Source organism: Aulonocara stuartgranti, assembly GCF_965226115.1.
Source record: "Aulonocara stuartgranti genome assembly, chromosome: 1".
Taxonomy (NCBI): Eukaryota; Metazoa; Chordata; class Actinopteri; order Cichliformes; family Cichlidae; genus Aulonocara; species Aulonocara stuartgranti.
The window spans coordinates 1,461,354-1,481,013 of record NC_138939.1 but is presented as its reverse complement, the minus strand read 5'-3'; the positions used below and the strand labels follow the sequence as shown (position 1 = coordinate 1,481,013).

The following is a 19,660-nucleotide window of genomic DNA, read 5'->3' as shown; positions in this document are numbered from 1 at the left end:
GCTCAATATTTTTATGTCCTCTGAATCTCATGACACTTATTCAGTAATAACAATTATGGTAAAATGGTAAATGGCCTGTATTTATATAGCGCTTTTCTAGTCCCTAAGGACCCCAAAGCGCTTTACATATCCAGTCATCCACCCATTCACACACACATTCACACACTGGTGATGGCAAGCTACAATGTAGCCACAGCCACCCTGGGGCGCACTGACAGAGGCGAGGCTGCCGGACACTGGCGCCACCGGGCCCTCTGACCACCACCAGTAGGCAACGGGTGAAGTGTCTTGCCCAAGGACACAACGACCGAGACTGTCCGAGCCGGGGCTCGAACCGGCAACCTTCCGATTACAAGGCGAACGCCCAACTCTTGAGCCACAATCATTACAATTATTATTGTAATGATCCTGTAAAATGCTCTTTTCTGCATCAGTTTCTGGTGGAAGCGTCTGAACATAGTCAGCATCTACCTGCAGCTTTCCCAACTCTGATGTGTTTCTGTAAACGTCCCCTCCACCCTCTCTGTGAGCTCCACCTGCTCTCACAGAGCTGCATGTAGTAAAACGGGACAAAGAGCCTCTGCTGCAGTTCTGTTGTTATTAAATCTCTTTAATGTTTGCGTATGAACAACGAGGGCTTCAGTCCGCACAGAGACTGAACAACAAATGTGTGGAAGCGATCCGGCCTCGGGTCTCACAGCAGGAGGCAAACCAGAAGTGTTTGCCTCCTGCTGAAGCTCTCAAACATCTGCTCCACACTCAGCAGCTGCCAGCTCCACAAAGATCTGCTGCAGGTTTCTGTGGAAGTGTCACAGCAGAAAAACGGAGCAAGATCAGTGAACGAGAAGGACGAACGGAGCTTTAAGAAACAGGAAAAGCCGCTGATGCAGAGGTAAAACGGAGACCGTGACGTCATATTTTCACAATAACGAGCGAGATGACAAAAAAACAGGAAATATTTAAGTTTAATAGACAAAATAAATAAAACTGCGATAACCGGAAAAAATGTCCGAGAACTTTTACCGTTGAGCAGCAGGGGGCGCTGTGCGCGCGCCAGCGGCCGCTTCATCCTCTAAATACGTGACGAAGAAGAGCGACGCGGAAGTGAGCCGGGCAGTGCTGAAAACACGCGTGTCGTGGAGTTTCTTCGTCGATCCTCAGAGAAGATCTGCTCAGGTCTGCGACCATGGAGGGTGAGTGAGCTGAGCGCGTGAGCACACACCTGGACACGGACTCGGTGGGAGGAGGGGCTCTCCTCCGGTCCGAGCTTCGCTTCTGTCCGGTCGGTTGCGTCTCTGGGGGGGGAGGGGCGTGTTACCTGAGGAGAGGCTCGCGTGTAATTAATGTGACGTCATCACTTTTGAGTAGCACGTGGAGACCTGTAACAACGTGTTTACATCCACCATTTCCTCCTTAATGCAGCTGTGCTGACCACAGAAGCCCCGCCCCCGAGGAAAAAGCTCTCCTCACATTTACGGGATCAAAACCAAACTCATGTTTTTCTCTAATGAAGCTAAAACTGCTCCAGCTGCGACCAGCGGAGGAGGTGGAGGTCAGGAGGGTCTCCACCTGTGTGTGGAGCGGAGGAGGGTCTGCGTGTTCCTCCCTGCTATCATCCACTCGTCAGCCTCCAGGTGTGACAGGTGTGATTACATCACAGGCTAAACGGACTGTCACAGCGAAATTGGACTAAACCTGTTTTATGTAACTGCAGGGAGGTGAGCTCCACCTTTACAGGAACGTTTCCTGAACGTCTCCACCTGTGGATTCAGTCAGGTCACAGGTCACCTTTTATAAAAATAAAATCCCACGGCATCGTGAGAAAGTGGGCGGGTTAGACGCTCGAGTTACCTGATTCATGAAGGAATCAAAGGTTCTGCCAAACTGGCTTCATCTTTTTATTTTAGTCAAACATTTTTATATGCGTCCATTACTCTCCCCCCCCCCCCCCCTTGAGGCGTGTCCTCTGTCGTTCCCGCCCCTCTGTGTGCTTCAGCGCCTCAGTGACGCGTGTCTGTGTCCTCTCCACAGAAGGTCTGGTTCGAGCCCCTATTCCTCGTGAGCTGGTGGACGTTCTTGGTGTTGAGGTAAGCGGACGCTCGGGTGTTTCATCCACACGCTGTCTGAAGAAAGCGAGGAGGTTTTGCAGCTCCGCCCTCAGGATTTAATGGGACAGCCAGTAGCCGTCCTTTAGATAAAAGTCAGCAAACTGTCCTTCATGTTCTGTGCTGAGCGATGACTTCACTCGTGCTGGCTCTGCCAAACACGCCGTTTGCCTCGTGACTCTTTAATAATCACCTGACGTCAAATATCTTTGTCAGCCTCAGAGCAGCTTCAAAGCGAAGGCCTTCACCGAGGCGTTCCTGAAGAACAGCATTCAGCAGCCCAGACGCCACGACCTGCAGAACATGCTGAGGCATAAAGCCGTGATCCTCGGCTACCGCCGGCCCAAGAAGGAGCGGAGGAAGAGCGCCAAGGCCCGAGGGCTGAACGCACGGCAGAAGAGGGAGCTGAAGGTCTTCCAGATCAAGCCTGAACACCAGAGGTTGGTGAGAAACCCTCCACCTGCTCCTCCACCTGCTCCTCCTCCTGCATCACTGTCTTTGTCCTCCTCGCTGCAGATACGAGCTTTTCCTTCCTCTGCATGAACTCTGGAGACGGTACATCATCGACCTGTGCGGGGGATTGAAGCCAACGAGGTAAATCGGCGTCCTCGACAGCTGCTTGTCCAGATGTTTGTCCTGCTCTCGCTGAGTCCTCATCCTGATGTTTTCACAGCAATCCACAGGTCGTGCAGCAGAAGCTCCTGAAGGCGGATTTCCACGGAGCCATCCTCACAGGTACTCTTCTTCTTCGTCTTCTTTCATTTGTAGCAGAAAACTCAGGAATGTAAAGTCAGTGTTCCAGGCGTCCTGTGCCATCCCCAGTCATCGTTTTGGTCTGAAATGAAGTTTGTGGTTAAGTCAACTTTTGGCCTCGTTCACGTCAGTAAGTCTGCTCCTCTCCGAGCGCCATGAGTCCCAGAGGTGCTGACCTCTGGAGCCTCGAGAGGACATAAGAGTGCTGGCTTCCTCTGGAAGTGCTCTTTAAACTCACTGCTTTCCTGAGGACACGAGTCTTCTCAGGAACATTGTTGTTCTCAGATGTTCATAACCGCGTGAACAGCTGTGAGCGCGCTCGCTGTGGTACCTGAAGCTCCTGGTTTCCTTCTTTACTCTCCAAACAGGCCGAGTCAGTTTTGATGCTTAGCATGAAATCATCTGGAAGTTTAAATTGATATAGTATTTACTGCAGCAGCATGTTTGAACTGTTTGAGCTGCTCACTGCAAGCCTCTTTGCAGCCCCCCCAGCTCCTGGTTTTCCTGCTGCTGCAGAGACTGAAACCTACTAACACGCGTGCAGGCTCGTGCAACATGACAGTCTGTTCTTGTCCTCGCTGCAGTGGTGCGGTCCAAGTGTCCGTCTTATGTGGGGACGTCTGGGATTCTGCTGCAAGAGTTCAAACACGTCTTCAAGATCATCACCAGAGACGACAAACTGAAAGGTTAGGAGTGTGTGAGTCTCTCCGTGTGTTGGTTTGTGTGGATGTGAGTCAGTGACACACAGTGGCGGGCTGACTGTTACAGATGAATACGATGGTGTAATTGTTTGAATGTGGTCTGGAAGAGGATGTGTTACGGCTGAAGACAGGAAGTGAAGGTGCGTGTGCAGTAATGAATCTGCTTCATCAGATTTAAACGTGGTTTCCTGCTTCGGCCCCTCAGTGATCCCAAAGAGGAACAGCGTGTTTGCAGTGGAGATCAACGGCTTCGTCTCGCACATCTACGGCAGCAAGTTTGAGTATCGAGCCGGCGAACGCGCCGCCAAGAAGTTCAAAGTGAAAGGAACCATCGACCTGTGAGAGCTTACAGCTGCCGCTCCCACAGGCCGTCGCAGGAGCTGCAGCCAGCGACGGCCAGAGTAAATGCGCACACCTCTGCTCCGCTCCAGCTTCACAAAGCTCGAGGAAAAACTGAGGTTTGGACTGAGGTGTCTCACACAAAGCTGCAGGTGTGCAGTCAGAGAGACGCCGCCTCCCCCATCTGCTGTTACAGGAACTGTTATGTAAACCCTGCAGCTGATTTGGCGTCACCATACCTGTGAGAAGCTGAGTGCAGACGCTCGCCGCCTGTGCAGAGCGCCGGGATTAAAGAAATGGAACGCTTCCTGTAAACTGATCCCGGCGTTCCTGCTGCGAGCCGATCTGAGTTTTATCTGACGTTGACACAAAGTTTTCTTTGTTTCATTTAAACAGAATAAAATCGTTGGCCTGTTATTGGTGTCGACCCTCATTAACCTCAGCAGCCGTTGTCCCGTGGACACACAGCTGCACACATCAGCCGTGTCTGCTCTGCTGATTTTACCAGGGGAGGAGATCCCGTGTGGGTCGTGGGAAAGATTGGAAGCATTTTGAGTCTGATGTCGTGACGGCTGCACAGGTAACTCGCAGGAAAACCTGCTTGACAGCATTCAGGACAGTTTTTATTCAGCCGTCTGTTTTTCTGTGAAGCTGTGGAAAAGTTCATGAGGGGACGTGGACTCAGAGGACATGTACCGCCTCCTCACTTTTCATCCAGTTCATACGACCATCAGTGTGACCTGTGTCTCGTTTTCAGTCACAGTAACATGGCTGAGATGATCATTGCTCCTAAAAACCACGGGCTGGATTCTCTCTTAACCTTTAGACTAAAACACTAAATGTTGCCGCTGTTCTATCAAAATTTGAAACAAATGTCCTCTCATGTGGATCTCATTTTTCTCAGAAACAAAAATCAGGTTCAAAACCAAAAAAATCAGGTAATTCTTTGGGACTCGATGAATGTATGTGTGTATGAAATGCATGCAATGAAAGAGTTCGGGTCTTAGGAGGTTAAAGGTGCAGAAAGTTTCCTTCTGCTCGCTGCAGCCAATGAACGTCCCGATGTCGGAGCCGAGCAGAGCCGTTCACGTTTTCAGGGATTAAATGAACGTAAACATCTGGAATCATTATTTGAAGATTCTGTTTTTAACAGCTGGTGTCTGATTCTTACATCTTGCTTTATATAATAGAGTTTATCAGAGTACATCAGGTGACGTCTCTATCAGACATCTGTACTCATCTGTACAGCCGAGTGTGACAACACAAAGACGACAGGCAGCATTTTCACGTTTGTGTCAGGCGGCTGAGGGAAAAACGACTAAATCGAGATGCTTTTAAAACATAAAGGCTAGAATAATCCAAACAACGTTAGTGGCTCTGTTTTTAGGTCGACTGACCCCTCACCTCCAACCGGTCGCAGCAGATGGCCCCGCCCCTCCCCGAGCCTGGTTCTGCCGGAGGTTTCTTCCTGTTAAAAGGGAGTTTTTCCTTCCCACTGTCGCCAGGTGCTTGCTGATAGGGGGTCAAATGATTGTTGGCTCCCTATCAGCTAACTGAAGCATGTACATGACAAAAGTTTGAAGACGCTGAAAGATGTTTGAAGGTATAAAAAGAACTTTGATGTTTGTGACTGAAGCAGCGTTTGGCCATCACGCGTCCTCGCCAGAGCTGCTCGTGCACGTTTGTGAGCTGCAGCAGTCTCTGCACAGTCAGGCTTGTTTCACTCAGCTCAGATCACTGACCCAGATCAAGACAGTCCCGACCTTCAGGTTTATGGCATCGGCACTTCTGTCCTGTTTACAGTAAAATACATTTACAGTGTTTCTCGCTGGGAGTGACTTTCATTTGAACGCTTGAGTCACAGAACGACTTAGCAAGAAAGCGTGATTAAGACACACATGAGATGAGATACCACTTCTCTTTAAACACCATCACGTCAGGGTTTGAATGACTCAGCTGTTGTGTTGTGTCCCTGATGTGGGGCGGTGTTTGTGTTGTTGAGCGTCGCTCTGCCGAGTCGATGTTATCAGGAACCTCTTATGTTTCTTTCTGCAAGGACGAGTTAAACATAATTTAATATTGCACAACAGCAAGAAAAGTTTCCTTCACACTCTTTGTTGTTGTTCTGTCATATAAAGTCAAAACTTTATCACAGCCATCACCTTTAAAAAATGCAAATACCTCCAACTCCTAATAAAAAATAATAATAATAATAATAAGATGAATCCACGAAATATTTTAAACGTGTTATATATAAAACCACTAGTTCATAAACGTAATATTACAAATGGAACCTCCAGTCATCCACACATTCACACACTGGTGATGGCAGCTACATTGTAGCCACAGCCACCCTGGGGCGCACTGACAGAGGCGAGGCTGCCGGACACTGGCGCCACCGGGCCCTCTGACCACCACCAGTAGGCAACGGGTGAAGTGTCTTGCCCAAGGACACAACGACCGAGACTGTCCGAGCCGGGGCTCGAACCGGCAACCTTCCGATTACACGACGACCTCCCAACTCTTGAGCTACGATGGCCCCTACTGTTATCTTTAGCCGGCTAATCATCAGCTGTCACACGTCTAATCTGATCAATATTGGAAATAAATGAACATGTCTATGATCATATATGGAGAGAATGCCAAGAGTGTGCAAAGCAAAGGGCAGCTATTCTTAAGAACTCTGAAATGTAAAACATGATATTTCACAGGTTTTTGTTTATGAAATTTCATTTTATGAACATAAAGAAAAACCATTGAATGATACGGTGAGTTCAAACCTTTGCCTGGTAGTTTACATAAAACTCATTGCTATTTATTTTTAATGAATTAACTCTAAATTTATGAGGGTGCATCCACTTTGTGAAAGATGTAATTAAACACTACTTGATGTATATCTTTTAATATTAATGTGTCCCTGAGCGTTTGATCACTTGCAGAGTTGACATTTTTAAATACTACTACCGGTACTAATATTTTGATCGCCTACAGTTTCTTTCCTTTAAGTCGTGCTGTGACGTCGTGCGCTCGTGCTTCTGCAGAACCTCCTTCAGCCTGACGCTCACTTTGAGGAAAGGGCCGAGTCCCCTCATAGAGCTGCAGGGCGCTCTATCACTGACTCCCAGAGAACATGATAACATGCACACAAGGTTCACATGGGCTGGCGTCATGTGAACTGTAGGTGCAGCTGTTAGAGATGTAAGAGTCTTCAGTAGGTGATTTGTTTAACGCGCACAGGTCGGCCTCAGCGCACCACGATCCTTTGTGCTTTTGCTTTACGCTCAGTGTTTCATGGATCCTAAAACACACTGCACAGCTTTCCTGTTCTTAGACACCAAAACACAAACTGAGACTTTATTCACCACAAAAGTTGAGAAATTCCTGCGTTAAAGCAGCCGAAACTGGAAAGAAGCCAAGTGACAAAATAAAAGAAGAGCTTCATGAAGTGTGACAGAAAACAAAGCAGGACATGACTCGGCTTCAGATAAACAGCATGAAATAAAAACTAAGTGGAGAATGAGTGAAGGAGGCCTGCAGAGTCGCACGCTGTGCTGCTGCAGCTTCTGCTGACTAATACTAAAGATTATTAATTATCTCAAATCTCAGGGAAGCAGGAAGATTAAAGGTGGTGTTTTTTTAGCTTCTTCCTCTTCTTCATGCTGCCAAAAACCCATGAAGGCGTCTCTGGAAGTTTGGGAAGATTTCCCGCTGCTCTTTGTTTTGCTCTTACCGTAACTCTGCTGACCTGCATACGTCTTGCGTCCTAGAAGGAAGAATAATTAAATAGATGAAAAGATAAACAGTGAAGGGGATGTTTGACAGCATTTCACAGACGCTCGACCGGTCTGACTGTAACCTGCTGCTGTGCGAGGCGGGCGTGCCCGTCAGCTCACTGGATTTATAGCTTTTAGTTGCAGCAGGCCAGCTACAGGCGGGAAAATGCCAACAAATGTGATGCATGAATGTAAAACTATCCGGTCGTTCAGTGATGACACGACGAATCCTACTTCCGGGCCTAAAGTAGTCTGTGTTTAATATGGCTTTTGTGTTGTTAACATGTTTAATGTTTTGTATTTTCTTCTATTTAATCTCAAAAAGCTCCTAAAACAGTCAGTGATCCCTGTTGACCTCCCTCGGCTTTTATTACCGCTAATCATTTATTTAAGCTCAGTTTTTAAAACCTTAGGATGTAACTACAGCCCAGCCCATGCAGCAGTATATGAATGACTAACCTCGTATTGTGGATGGATTATCTCAGTTGTTCTCCTGGCTGAAGTTTGGTCCTTTTACAGCATCCTGCCATGCGATTACATTTGTTCCTGACCACCGAGAACACTCACGTTAACTTTTATCGAGTGGAAAAAAAGTTAGCTTGTTTATATTATGCTAACATAGCTGTGTCGCTAGCGGTCACGTAGCACATCATTATATACCAGCTAGCCAAACTTCAGTAACCCTACAAACGTCACTGCTGTTTAGTTTTCTGTCTTCATTTATGCTGGAAGTGATAGCAGAGCTGTACGTTTTAATTTGTTTCCAAAACCCCGCAGTCAGGACATGCTATATTGTATTTAGATAGAAGCTAGCGAGCTAACTTCCTGCTAACTTCTAACTCTGTTAAATGTCATAAATTCCATTTTCATGGATGCCTGGATGTTAAACTCAATTGTTACACCTGGTAGAGCAGAACGCTGATCATTTTATTAAAGATGAAAGACTTTAGACAGTTTTTCAACTCTCAGTAATGCCACAGTGATCGTTTGATATATGGACCTGCAGCGGAGTTTAGAAGAAGAAGAAAGTGTGTACTTTATTGTACTTTATTGAGCCCCGTAGGGAAATTCCTTTCTGCATTTAACCCATTCACTCAGTGAAGCAGTGGGCAGCCATTGGGCGCCCGGGGAGCAGTGTGTAGGGACGGTACCTTGCTCAGGGGTACCTCAGGGTAGCTGTTAAGGGGAATCAAACCCCCGACCTTCCGATCATGGGGCAACCACTCTACCTACTGAGCTATCCCTGTTTAGGCCCAGACACGGCTAGTGACGTCAGACTTAACGACCAGATAGTGCAGAAAAAAAAAAGTTCTTTAAAAATGTTCTCTAGCAAAATGCTAATTTGCTAATAGCATAATAGTACGGCACAGTGGAACAGTGGGTAGCACTGTTACCTCACAACAAGAAGGTCCTGAGTTCGATTCCACCACGTAAACTGCGCACAGGTCTTTCATGGAGCACTCTCCATGTGATCTTTATATTAAGTATACTGAAGCAGTCTGTAAGTCAGTTTAAATAATGTTATTTTTTAATTTCATGGAGAATCAATATTTCCCCGTCTTACGTTGTATTTTTGGGGCGTATTATGGGGATTATAACTTTTTAGATATTTTTCATTATTATTTTACATCGTTCGTTATGTTTTATGATGGATGTTCCTTAATTCAAATGTTTTATTTCACCGATCTAAATGCGATAAAGAAAAAAAATTCTACATTTATGTATTTGTAGTTAAATAATTTGCATTGAAATAAAAAAAACACTATAATTCAGTTTCACTGCAGAGGCTCTGTTATAAAGTTTTACAACTTTATTGCACAAATGTTGCAGAAACGCATATTTTCACTGCTTATAGATCAAATTCAGTGCTATTAAAACATTCACACTCAGGCTGTGCTGAGGCTCGCCTGCTCCACACTCTTCAGACGGTCGAGTTTCCCACTGAACTAAGAGACGTTTCATTTTCCTGAAAACGGCTGATAAATGTCAGCTGTGCCATGAAGCTGGGAACTGTGGACAACAGCTGCTCAGCTCAGTTATATTCAGTTTAATATTGTGCCAAATGACACCTCAAGGGCATTTATAAGGTCGAGTTCTACACTCGTACAGAGAGGACCGGGCAGCCGTCTGAGGAAGGCAGGGAGGTTAGACTGGATAGACTGGAACCATTAAAGTAGGTTATTGGCACAAACTGGTGCCCAGGCTCAGAAAAGTCCCCAGAGTGGATGTTACGCACCTTTCAGCCCACAGACACCGCCTGGAGCTGTTTTGGTAAACGCCACTGTTCCGCATCGTTATCGCTTTGTTTAACCGTTCTTACAAGTTCAGGCTTTGATTGCTGCGCGAGAGCTGTTTGGATCATGTGGGTGAAAAAGCAAACACAGAAATCTCCGGGAATAACCTGACGGAGCGATAGCACGCAGGTTTCACCCACCTCACATTTCCCCCAAATATTTAACGAGCATATTAGAAACTGTGTGTGTGTGTGTGTGTGTGTGTGTGAATGGTTGAATGAGGGTTGTAGTAAAATTGAAAGAGTCGTTGCTGAGGAGAAACGGCCCACAGAAGCTTCAGTCTGTTCACCGTGTTAGAGCGCTCTCCATGTGCTCTGTGGGTCTGAGCTGTGAACTGTGCCAACAGCAGCACGGCCTCACTTTGTACAGACAAACCTCAGAGCTGCAACCTTTAAACTGTGTTTACACGTTACTGCAGTGATCGCAGCACTTTTACAAACACATCTGCAATCAGCCACACTCACTTCCTCTTGTACAAATTCTTGTCTTTCTCCAAATTCAAGTGAAGCTCTGCCCCCTTTGCTTCTTACACAAGTCTTGTTTTGGAAAGCCCCATGATGTCACCAGAGCATTCAAAAGCAGCCTCTGGGCTCCTGACCTCATCAGAAAAACGAGAAGCCCTTCGAGCTCACACCTACAGAGGCGTGGAGCTGCCGGTACGAGCGCTCTGACTGCTGGATTTAACGGCGACTGCTGACATGGATCAACTGTCTGATCAGGAGAACTGGGACCGGGTCCAGGCTGTGGCCAACTCCTTTGGGCCAGCGGGGAAGTTGTTGCTTCAGTCAGGTCGGGTTCTGGTCGGAGAGGGCAAGCTGGTAAAGCAGAGCCGCAAAAAGCGGCAGGCCAAAGCCTTCTTCCTCTTCAACGACGTGCTGGTGTACGGCAGCATCGTGCTGAACGGCCGCTGGCACAAAAAGCTCAAGGTTACCCCTCTAGGTGAGCAACCGATCCTCCTCTGCACATCGCTGAATCCAGCTGTGTGAAAAGCAGACAGCGTGGCGGGCAGAGACAGGTAGATGCTGCAGGTGGAGCAGGAGGTGCTGCACCGCCTGCAGTCTGTCTCTGACCGCTGCAGCAGGCTGCAGTAAACACTTTTCTTTTCGTTCAAAGCGTGCACACCTTTGTTTCCCGCACTAACGTGCCCTTCTTCTTCTTCTTCTTCAGAGGACATCCTGCTGGAGGACCTGGAGGACGGCGTCAGGATGAAGAACCAGTGGCTGATCCGCACGCCCAGGAAGTCTTTCTACGTTTCCGCCGCCTCCTACGAGGAGAAGCGAGCCTGGATCGAGCACATCGAGGAGTGCAAGGGCAGAGTGACGCAGGGCGGTGACCGGAGGCTGGACTTTGCCAACACCTGGATCCCAGACCAGGCCTCCGCCGTCTGCATGCGCTGCTCCAGCAAGTTCACCGGGACCCGCCGCCGACACCACTGCAGAAAATGCGGCTTCCTGGTGTGCGGCCCGTGCTCCAGGAAGCGAGCGGTCATCGCACACATCGACTCCACTAAGCAGCTGAGAGTCTGTAAACCGTGTTACTTGAGTCTGGGGGTGGAGCTCCCCGAGCTGACCCGTCAGAGGTGGGACAGCGGCGGGAAGTCGGACGAAGACGAGCTGGAATGCTACAGCGAGGAAGAGGAGGCGGAGCACAGCCTGGAGGAGGAGGACCCCAGCAGGTGGATGGACTCCTGGTCCCCTTACACCTACATCAATCCAGAGCACATCAGGCCCCAAACATAGAGCCACGCTCGGCGCTGGACTCTGGGCCTTTGTGTCACACGTGGACTCAGTGCTGCGCAGCTGCGCGTGACACGCTCTGCACGCACTCTATTTATGACACCATGTTATTTATGTTTCATGAAACACCTGCTGCTCTTCTCTTTGTGCACAAACACTACTGTGAAGCTGTTCTCGTCTCTCAGACGTCGCTCTGACCTGCTGCGTTTCCCTCAGCCGTCCAGTGTGTGTGTGTGTGTGTGTGTGTGTGTGTGTGTGTGTGTGTGCGTGTGTGTGTGCGCGTGCGTGTGTGTGCGTGCGTGTGTGTGTGTGTGTGTGTGTGAACATGTGAACCACTGAAATAACAACGAACAATAAAGAATTCAATAAGAGAATCTTTGTCTGTGCTTTTCTCTCAGGATGGTTAAACGACTCTGAAATACTTGAAGACGTTTGAACTTTACACTTATTCTCGTCCCAATCAGCACATTTACACAAGACTTCCTGTTAGTCAAACTCTCACTGTGCCACAGATTGATCCTACACAAACATCTGCAGACAGATGGCCCAGTGAAGATGGGATTGATTATCCATCCATTCGCTTCCGCTTGTCCTTTTCAGGGTCGCGGGGGGCGCTGGAGCCTATCCCAGCTGTCATAGGGCGAGAGGCGGGGTACACCCTGGACAGGTCGCCAGTCTGTCGCAGGGCCAACACACAGGGACAGACAACCATTCGCACTCACATTCACTCGCACATTCACACCTAGTGACAATTTGGATTATCCAATTAACCTATCCCCACAAGCTGCATGTCTTTGGACGGTGGGAGGAAGCCGGAGTACCCGGAGGGAACCCACGCAATGGGATTATTCATTAGAATATTATTTTGTATCTCCAGGTTGATCATTTGACCCTAAACCATGAAAACATCCTTTGGCTTCAATTCAGTTGTATTCATTCAGCGCCGAATCACAACAACAGTCGCCTCAGCGTGCTTCATGTGCTAAGGTAACACCCCGACAATCATACAGGGAAACTCCAACAAGCTTCCGGTTAAAAGATGAGCTTCCCAACATTAGGTATTAGTTATGTGTCCCCCGAGTCAGGGTTTAATGGGGCTTTATAATTACAGTGTACTTATATTTACCTACAAGTATTTACAGTACTTTAAAGATCTGAATCATTTCATGGTAACTTTGTGGAAAAACAACAATATTTCCGCGTCTTACATCATAAGCACGCTGTACTTTTTCACGACAATGGCCGTATTATAAGTTCAACCTTGTCGAGCTTCCAGGTAGTTTAGCTGAACGGAGACGCTCTTCCTGAAAGTTTGAACAATGATTATGAAAGAAACAAATGAGACGGTATTTATAGTTTCCTTGTAAGCTGATAAGGGAGAACAGTCCTTATCACATTATGTTGTTCTTTCACATCAACATCAAAAATTAAAGATGCAATAATGAATCAATAAATAAAGATATAAAAATGCAGGATTAATATGGCCCACACCCTGACAGGCACATAGTTACAAAGTAACTTAAGGAGAAATTGTTTCTCTGCAACATCACTTAGAATTACTCAAGCAGTATCTAAAGTTACTTACAACATAATTGTAACTGCAACCGAGCTCCTAATGCTCATCATGAAAAACCGGTTGAACAACAGTTTTACACAGTGCTGCCCATGCACGCCGCTGGCGTTTGCTTTGTAGAAAACATGTTTGCAGGCACGACCATAATCGAAGGTTTTGTTTATTTCAGTAGATCTCAAAGTCGATGAGATTTCAGGGAAATACCAGGATGTTAAGAGGAACTGCTGGCTCGGTGAAACCACCAAACCAATCGACTGTGAATAACGACAACAACCTTTCACCTACAATACAAACAGCTGACTGCCAAGGGCTCACATTACCTGCAGGACCTTCACTCTTCACTGGTTTTAGAGCTTGTGTTGCTTTTATTTTACCTGCATGGTTTCAAGCAAAGTTAGCATTAAATCTAACAGCTGGCCCCGCCCCTCCCTGAGCCTGGTTCTTCCTGTTAAAAGAGAGTTTTTCCTTCCCACTGTCGCTCATATGATTGTCGGGGTGTTACTCACCGAGCCAGCAGTTCCTCAGGGAGGCTCAGGGAGGGGCGGGGCCAGCTGTTAGATTTAATGCTAACTTTGCTTGAAACCATGCAGGTAAAATAAAAGCAACACAAGCTCTAAAACCAGTGAAGAGTGAAGGTCCTGCAGGTAATGTGAGCCCTTGGCAGTCAGCTGTTTGTATTGTAGGTGAAAGGTTGTTGTCGTTATTCACAGTCGATTGGTTTGGTGGTTTCACCGAGCCAGCAGTTCCTCTTAACATCCTGGTATTTCCCTGAAATCTCATCGACTTTGAGATCTACTGAAATAAACAAAACCTTCGATTATGGTCGTGCCTGCAAACATGTTTTCTACAAAGCAAACGCCAGCGGCGTGCATGGGCAGCACTGTGTAAAACTGTTGTTCAACCGGTTTTTCATGACGAGCATTAGGAGCTCGGTTGCAGTTACAATTATGTTGTAAGTAACTTTAGATACTGCTTGAGTAATTCTAAGTGATGTTGCAGAGAAACAATTTCTCCTTAAGTTACTTTGTAACTATGTGCCTGTCAGGGTGTGGGCCATATTAATCCTGCATTTTTATATCTTTATTTATTGATTCATTATTGCATCTTTAATTTTTGATGTTGATGTGAAAGAACAACATAATGTGATAAGGACTGTTCTCCCTTATCAGCTTACAAGGAAACTATAAATACCGTCTCATTTGTTTCTTTCATAATCATTGTTCAAACTTTCAGGAAGAGCGTCTCCGTTCAGCTAAACTACCTGGAAGCTCGACAAGGTTGAACTTATAATACGGCCATTGTCGTGAAAAAGTACAGCGTGCTTATGATGTAAGACGCGGAAATATTGTTGTTTTTCCACAAAGTTACCATGAAATGATTCAGATCTTTAAAGTACTGTAAATACTTGTAGGTAAATATAAGTACACTGTAATTATAAAGCCCCATTAAACCCTGACTCGGGGGACACATAACTAATACCTAATGTTGGGAAGCTCATCTTTTAACCGGAAGCTTGTTGGAGTTTCCCTGTATGATTGTCGGGGTGTTACCTTAGCACATGAAGCACGCTGAGGCGACTGTTGTTGTGATTCGGCGCTGAATGAATAAAACTGAATTGAAGCCAAAGGATGTTTTCATGGTTTAGGGTCAAATGATCAACCTGGAGATACAAAATAATATTCTAATGAATAATCCCATTGCGTGGGTTCCCTCCGGGTACTCCGGCTTCCTCCCACCGTCCAAAGACATGCAGCTTGTGGGGATAGGTTAATTGGATAATCCAAATTGTCACTAGGTGTGAATGTGCGAGTGAATGTGAGTGTGAATGGTTGTCTGTCCCTGTGTGTTGGCCCTGCGACAGACTGGCGACCTGTCCAGGGTGTACCCCGCCTCTCGCCCTATGACAGCTGGGATAGGCTCCAGCGCCCCCCGCGACCCTGAAAAGGACAAGCGGAAGCGAATGGATGGATGGATAATCAATCCCATCTTCACTGGGCCATCTGTCTGCAGATGTTTGTGTAGGATCAATCTGTGGCACAGTGAGAGTTTGACTAACAGGAAGTCTTGTGTAAATGTGCTGATTGGGACGAGAATAAGTGTAAAGTTCAAACGTCTTCAAGTATTTCAGAGTCGTTTAACCATCCTGAGAGAAAAGCACAGACAAAGATTCTCTTATTGAATTCTTTATTGTTCGTTGTTATTTCAGTGGTTCACATGTTCTCACACACACGCACGCACGCACGCACGCACGCACGCACGCACACACACACGCACGCACGCACGCACACACACACACGCACGCACGCACACACGCACACACGCACACACACACACGCACACACACACACACTGGACGGCTGAGGGAAACGCAGCAGGTCAGAGCGACGTCTGAGAGACGAGAACAGCTTCACAGTAGTGTTTGTGCACAAAGAGAAGAGCAGCAGGTGTTTCATGAAACATAAATAACATGGTGTCATAAATAGAGTGCGTGCAGAGCGTGTCACGCGCAGCTGCGCAGCACTGAGTCCACGTGTGACACAAAGGCCCAGAGTCCAGCGCCGAGCGTGGCTCTATGTTTGGGGCCTGATGTGCTCTGGATTGATGTAGGTGTAAGGGGACCAGGAGTCCATCCACCTGCTGGGGTCCTCCTCCTCCAGGCTGTGCTCCGCCTCCTCTTCCTCGCTGTAGCATTCCAGCTCGTCTTCGTCCGACTTCCCGCCGCTGTCCCACCTCTGACGGGTCAGCTCGGGGAGCTCCACCCCCAGACTCAAGTAACACGGTTTACAGACTCTCAGCTGCTTAGTGGAGTCGATGTGTGCGATGACCGCTCGCTTCCTGGAGCACGGGCCGCACACCAGGAAGCCGCATTTTCTGCAGTGGTGTCGGCGGCGGGTCCCGGTGAACTTGCTGGAGCAGCGCATGCAGACGGCGGAGGCCTGGTCTGGGATCCAGGTGTTGGCAAAGTCCAGCCTCCGGTCACCGCCCTGCGTCACTCTGCCCTTGCACTCCTCGATGTGCTCGATCCAGGCTCGCTTCTCCTCGTAGGAGGCGGCGGAAACGTAGAAAGACTTCCTGGGCGTGCGGATCAGCCACTGGTTCTTCATCCTGACGCCGTCCTCCAGGTCCTCCAGCAGGATGTCCTCTGAAGAAGAAGAAGAAGAAGGGCACGTTAGTGCGGGAAACAAAGGTGTGCACGCTTTGAACGAAAAGAAAAGTGTTTACTGCAGCCTGCTGCAGCGGTCAGAGACAGACTGCAGGCGGTGCAGCACCTCCTGCTCCACCTGCAGCATCTACCTGTCTCTGCCCGCCACGCTGTCTGCTTTTCACACAGCTGGATTCAGCGATGTGCAGAGGAGGATCGGTTGCTCACCTAGAGGGGTAACCTTGAGCTTTTTGTGCCAGCGGCCGTTCAGCACGATGCTGCCGTACACCAGCACGTCGTTGAAGAGGAAGAAGGCTTTGGCCTGCCGCTTTTTGCGGCTCTGCTTTACCAGCTTGCCCTCTCCGACCAGAACCCGACCTGACTGAAGCAACAACTTCCCCGCTGGCCCAAAGGAGTTGGCCACAGCCTGGACCCGGTCCCAGTTCTCCTGATCAGACAGTTGATCCATGTCAGCAGTCGCCGTTAAATCCAGCAGTCAGAGCGCTCGTACCGGCAGCTCCACGCCTCTGTAGGTGTGAGCTCGAAGGGCTTCTCGTTTTTCTGATGAGGTCAGGAGCCCAGAGGCTGCTTTTGAATGCTCTGGTGACATCATGGGGCTTTCCAAAACAAGACTTGTGTAAGAAGCAAAGGGGGCAGAGCTTCACTTGAATTTGGAGAAAGACAAGAATTTGTACAAGAGGAAGTGAGTGTGGCTGATTGCAGATGTGTTTGTAAAAGTGCTGCGATCACTGCAGTAACGTGTAAACACAGTTTAAAGGTTGCAGCTCTGAGGTTTGTCTGTACAAAGTGAGGCCGTGCTGCTGTTGGCACAGTTCACAGCTCAGACCCACAGAGCACATGGAGAGCGCTCTAACACGGTGAACAGACTGAAGCTTCTGTGGGCCGTTTCTCCTCAGCAACGACTCTTTCAATTTTACTACAACCCTCATTCAACCATTCACACACACACACACACACACACACACAGTTTCTAATATGCTCGTTAAATATTTGGGGGAAATGTGAGGTGGGTGAAACCTGCGTGCTATCGCTCCGTCAGGTTATTCCCGGAGATTTCTGTGTTTGCTTTTTCACCCACATGATCCAAACAGCTCTCGCGCAGCAATCAAAGCCTGAACTTGTAAGAACGGTTAAACAAAGCGATAACGATGCGGAACAGTGGCGTTTACCAAAACAGCTCCAGGCGGTGTCTGTGGGCTGAAAGGTGCGTAACATCCACTCTGGGGACTTTTCTGAGCCTGGGCACCAGTTTGTGCCAATAACCTATGTTAGATTATAATATTATTTTATGCCATGTTATACCCCTAATTAAAGATTGTGAATTATTATGTAGTTTTAGTTTGCATTATTCTCCTGAATTAGAAGAAGCTGATAACTATTACATTAGTTAAACTGATTTGTATTACATTAAACTGCTGACTTGTTGTGAATGAATGATATTGTTTTATGATGCATTATACTGCTGAGTTATAAGAAATCTAATTTGTCTGAGTAGAAGAGAACAGAGTGTGCTGGAGTTTTCTGCCCCATTTCAGCAGGAGCAGATAAACAGGGAGCCAAGGTCGTAGCTCAGGCGCTGTGTGAGAGAGAGCATGTGAATGTTTAGGCTTTTTATGATAAGGTGGAAGCACCAGAGGCTATAAAAGTTTGAGCAATGCTCCACCATTTTGAGATTTTGAGGCTGTCTGCATCAGTGTCCATCTCCCACGCGTGTGTTCATTAAAATCATCGTTTGACTCAACCCGGCCGGACCAGTGTTGTTATTGTGGTCTTTTCTCTTGTCTCCATCCCCAATATTTTGAACCTTAACACCTACTTTAATGGTTCCAGTCTATCCAGTCTAACCTCCCTGCCTTCCTCAGACGGCTGCCCGGTCCTCTCTGTACGAGTGTAGAACTCGACCTTATAAATGCCCTTGAGGTGTCATTTGGCACAATATTAAACTGAATATAACTGAGCTGAGCAGCTGTTGTCCACAGTTCCCAGCTTCATGGCACAGCTGACATTTATCAGCCGTTTTCAGGAAAATGAAACGTCTCTTAGTTCAGTGGGAAACTCGACCGTCTGAAGAGTGTGGAGCAGGCGAGCCTCAGCACAGCCTGAGTGTGAATGTTTTAATAGCACTGAATTTGATCTATAAGCAGTGAAAATATGCGTTTCTGCAACATTTGTGCAATAAAGTTGTAAAACTTTATAACACAGCCTCTGCAGTGAAACTGAATTATAGTGTTTTTTTTTATTTCAATGCAAATTATTTAACTACAAATACATAAATGTAGAATTTTTTTTCTTTATCGCATTTAGATCGGTGAAATAAAACATTTGAATTAAGGAACATCCATCATAAAACATAACGAACGATGTAAAATAATAATGAAAAATATCTAAAAAGTTATAATCCCCATAATACGCCCCAAAAATACAACGTAAGACGGGGAAATATTGATTCTCCATGAAATTAAAAAATAACATTATTTAAACTGACTTACAGACTGCTTCAGTATACTTAATATAAAGATCAGTTTCTATAGTAATCTGATACAGTTCTGTTTAATAAGGAGGCTTTACTGAAACCAAGAGGATCCAGCCTCTGACATGTGGTTAATACTACAGTTTGTAAAAATCCAGAAACACTAAAACAGCCGTACACGTAACATGAACTCTGACCTCCTGCAGAGCCACACTTCCACTGATCCTCCCCATGTGAATAGATCAGAATAGATCTCTGTTACAAACTGGTATTCCCCTGAGACTTTGTAGTGAGAAATAAAAATAGTTTGTGGGCTGAGGCTGCGATCGAACCGTCAAACCGGTTTGTCTGTTTCTGGAACAGCTGGATGACTAAACAGTGCAAAGCTGGAAGGAACCAGGAGGAAGAATTAGCTGCAGATTTACTCCGACAGTCTAACTGTGCTTTATTGAAACCAATTAAACCTTTCACACCGTTAAACTGGGCCAAACTGGGAGCCAGGGGTGTCAAACATAAGGGGCCTTATGTTTGACACCCCTGCACGTGCTGCACGTGGCCCTCCCTGCTCTGCACAGCTGTACAGATGCAGATGATGATGTTACAAAAAAATAAAAATAATTCCTGCATGTGGGAAACGGACGACATGGCAACACGCCATCAAAGGTAACGGGAGTGGGTTTACTGCCGTGGACTACTTTCAAACAGGAAATGACGGATATTCAACCTCAGCTTTAAAGTTTACATGAATATAGA

At 47.0% G+C, this 19,660-nt stretch overlaps 3 protein-coding genes across 4 annotated transcripts; 2 read left to right on the top strand and 1 right to left on the bottom strand.

Annotated features, from left to right (window-relative positions):
• The first annotated feature begins 669 nt into the window (after positions 1-669).
• pop4 (POP4 homolog, ribonuclease P/MRP subunit) lies at positions 670-4,315 on the top strand. 2 transcript variants are annotated; one of them, XM_082533810.1, is made up of 7 exons: positions 670-1,193; positions 2,032-2,087; positions 2,322-2,545; positions 2,622-2,699; positions 2,779-2,840; positions 3,443-3,544; positions 3,765-4,315. In XM_082533810.1, the coding sequence occupies exons 1-7, from the start codon at positions 1,187-1,189 to the stop codon at positions 3,899-3,901; spliced, it is 666 nt and encodes a 221-aa protein (XP_082389936.1). In that variant the 5' UTR covers positions 670-1,186; the 3' UTR covers positions 3,902-4,315. The 2 variants fall into 2 exon arrangements, with proteins under 2 accessions (XP_082389936.1, XP_082389935.1); XM_082533809.1 differs by lacking the exon at positions 670-1,193 and adding an exon at positions 1,200-1,643.
• Positions 4,316-9,846: 5,531 nt separating this feature from the next.
• Positions 9,847-12,009, top strand: LOC309702301 (pleckstrin homology domain-containing family F member 2-like). The gene is made up of 2 exons (XM_082526921.1): positions 9,847-10,904; positions 11,133-12,009. The coding sequence occupies exons 1-2, from the start codon at positions 10,664-10,666 to the stop codon at positions 11,702-11,704; spliced, it is 813 nt and encodes a 270-aa protein (XP_082383047.1). The 5' UTR covers positions 9,847-10,663; the 3' UTR covers positions 11,705-12,009.
• A 3,432-nt stretch (positions 12,010-15,441) lies between these two features.
• LOC309708313 (pleckstrin homology domain-containing family F member 2-like) lies at positions 15,442-18,202 on the bottom strand. Its single transcript, XM_082536244.1, has 2 exons — positions 16,645-18,202; positions 15,442-16,416 (listed from the first exon to the last, which is right to left on the bottom strand). Exons 1-2 carry the CDS (start codon positions 16,883-16,885, stop codon positions 15,845-15,847), a joined length of 813 nt encoding a protein of 270 aa, XP_082392370.1. The 5' UTR covers positions 16,886-18,202; the 3' UTR covers positions 15,442-15,844.
• Between the last annotated feature and the right edge of the window lie 1,458 nt (positions 18,203-19,660).

Excerpts from the sequence above, each read along its gene's own strand:
- pop4 (XM_082533809.1), top strand. The coding sequence starts at position 1,508 with ATGAAGCTAAAACTGCTCCAGCTGCGACCAGCGGAGGAGGTGGAGGTC. Across the intron at positions 2,841-3,442 it reads CCACGGAGCCATCCTCACAG|TGGTGCGGTCCAAGTGTCCG; the intron begins GTACTCTTCTTC and ends TCCTCGCTGCAG. Across the intron at positions 3,545-3,764 it reads CAGAGACGACAAACTGAAAG|TGATCCCAAAGAGGAACAGC; the intron begins GTTAGGAGTGTG and ends TCGGCCCCTCAG.
- LOC309702301 (XM_082526921.1), top strand. The coding sequence starts at position 10,664 with ATGGATCAACTGTCTGATCAGGAGAACTGGGACCGGGTCCAGGCTGTG. Across the intron at positions 10,905-11,132 it reads GCTCAAGGTTACCCCTCTAG|AGGACATCCTGCTGGAGGAC; the intron begins GTGAGCAACCGA and ends CTTCTTCTTCAG.
- LOC309708313 (XM_082536244.1), bottom strand. The coding sequence starts at position 16,885 with ATGGATCAACTGTCTGATCAGGAGAACTGGGACCGGGTCCAGGCTGTG. Across the intron at positions 16,417-16,644 it reads GCTCAAGGTTACCCCTCTAG|AGGACATCCTGCTGGAGGAC; the intron begins GTGAGCAACCGA and ends CTTCTTCTTCAG.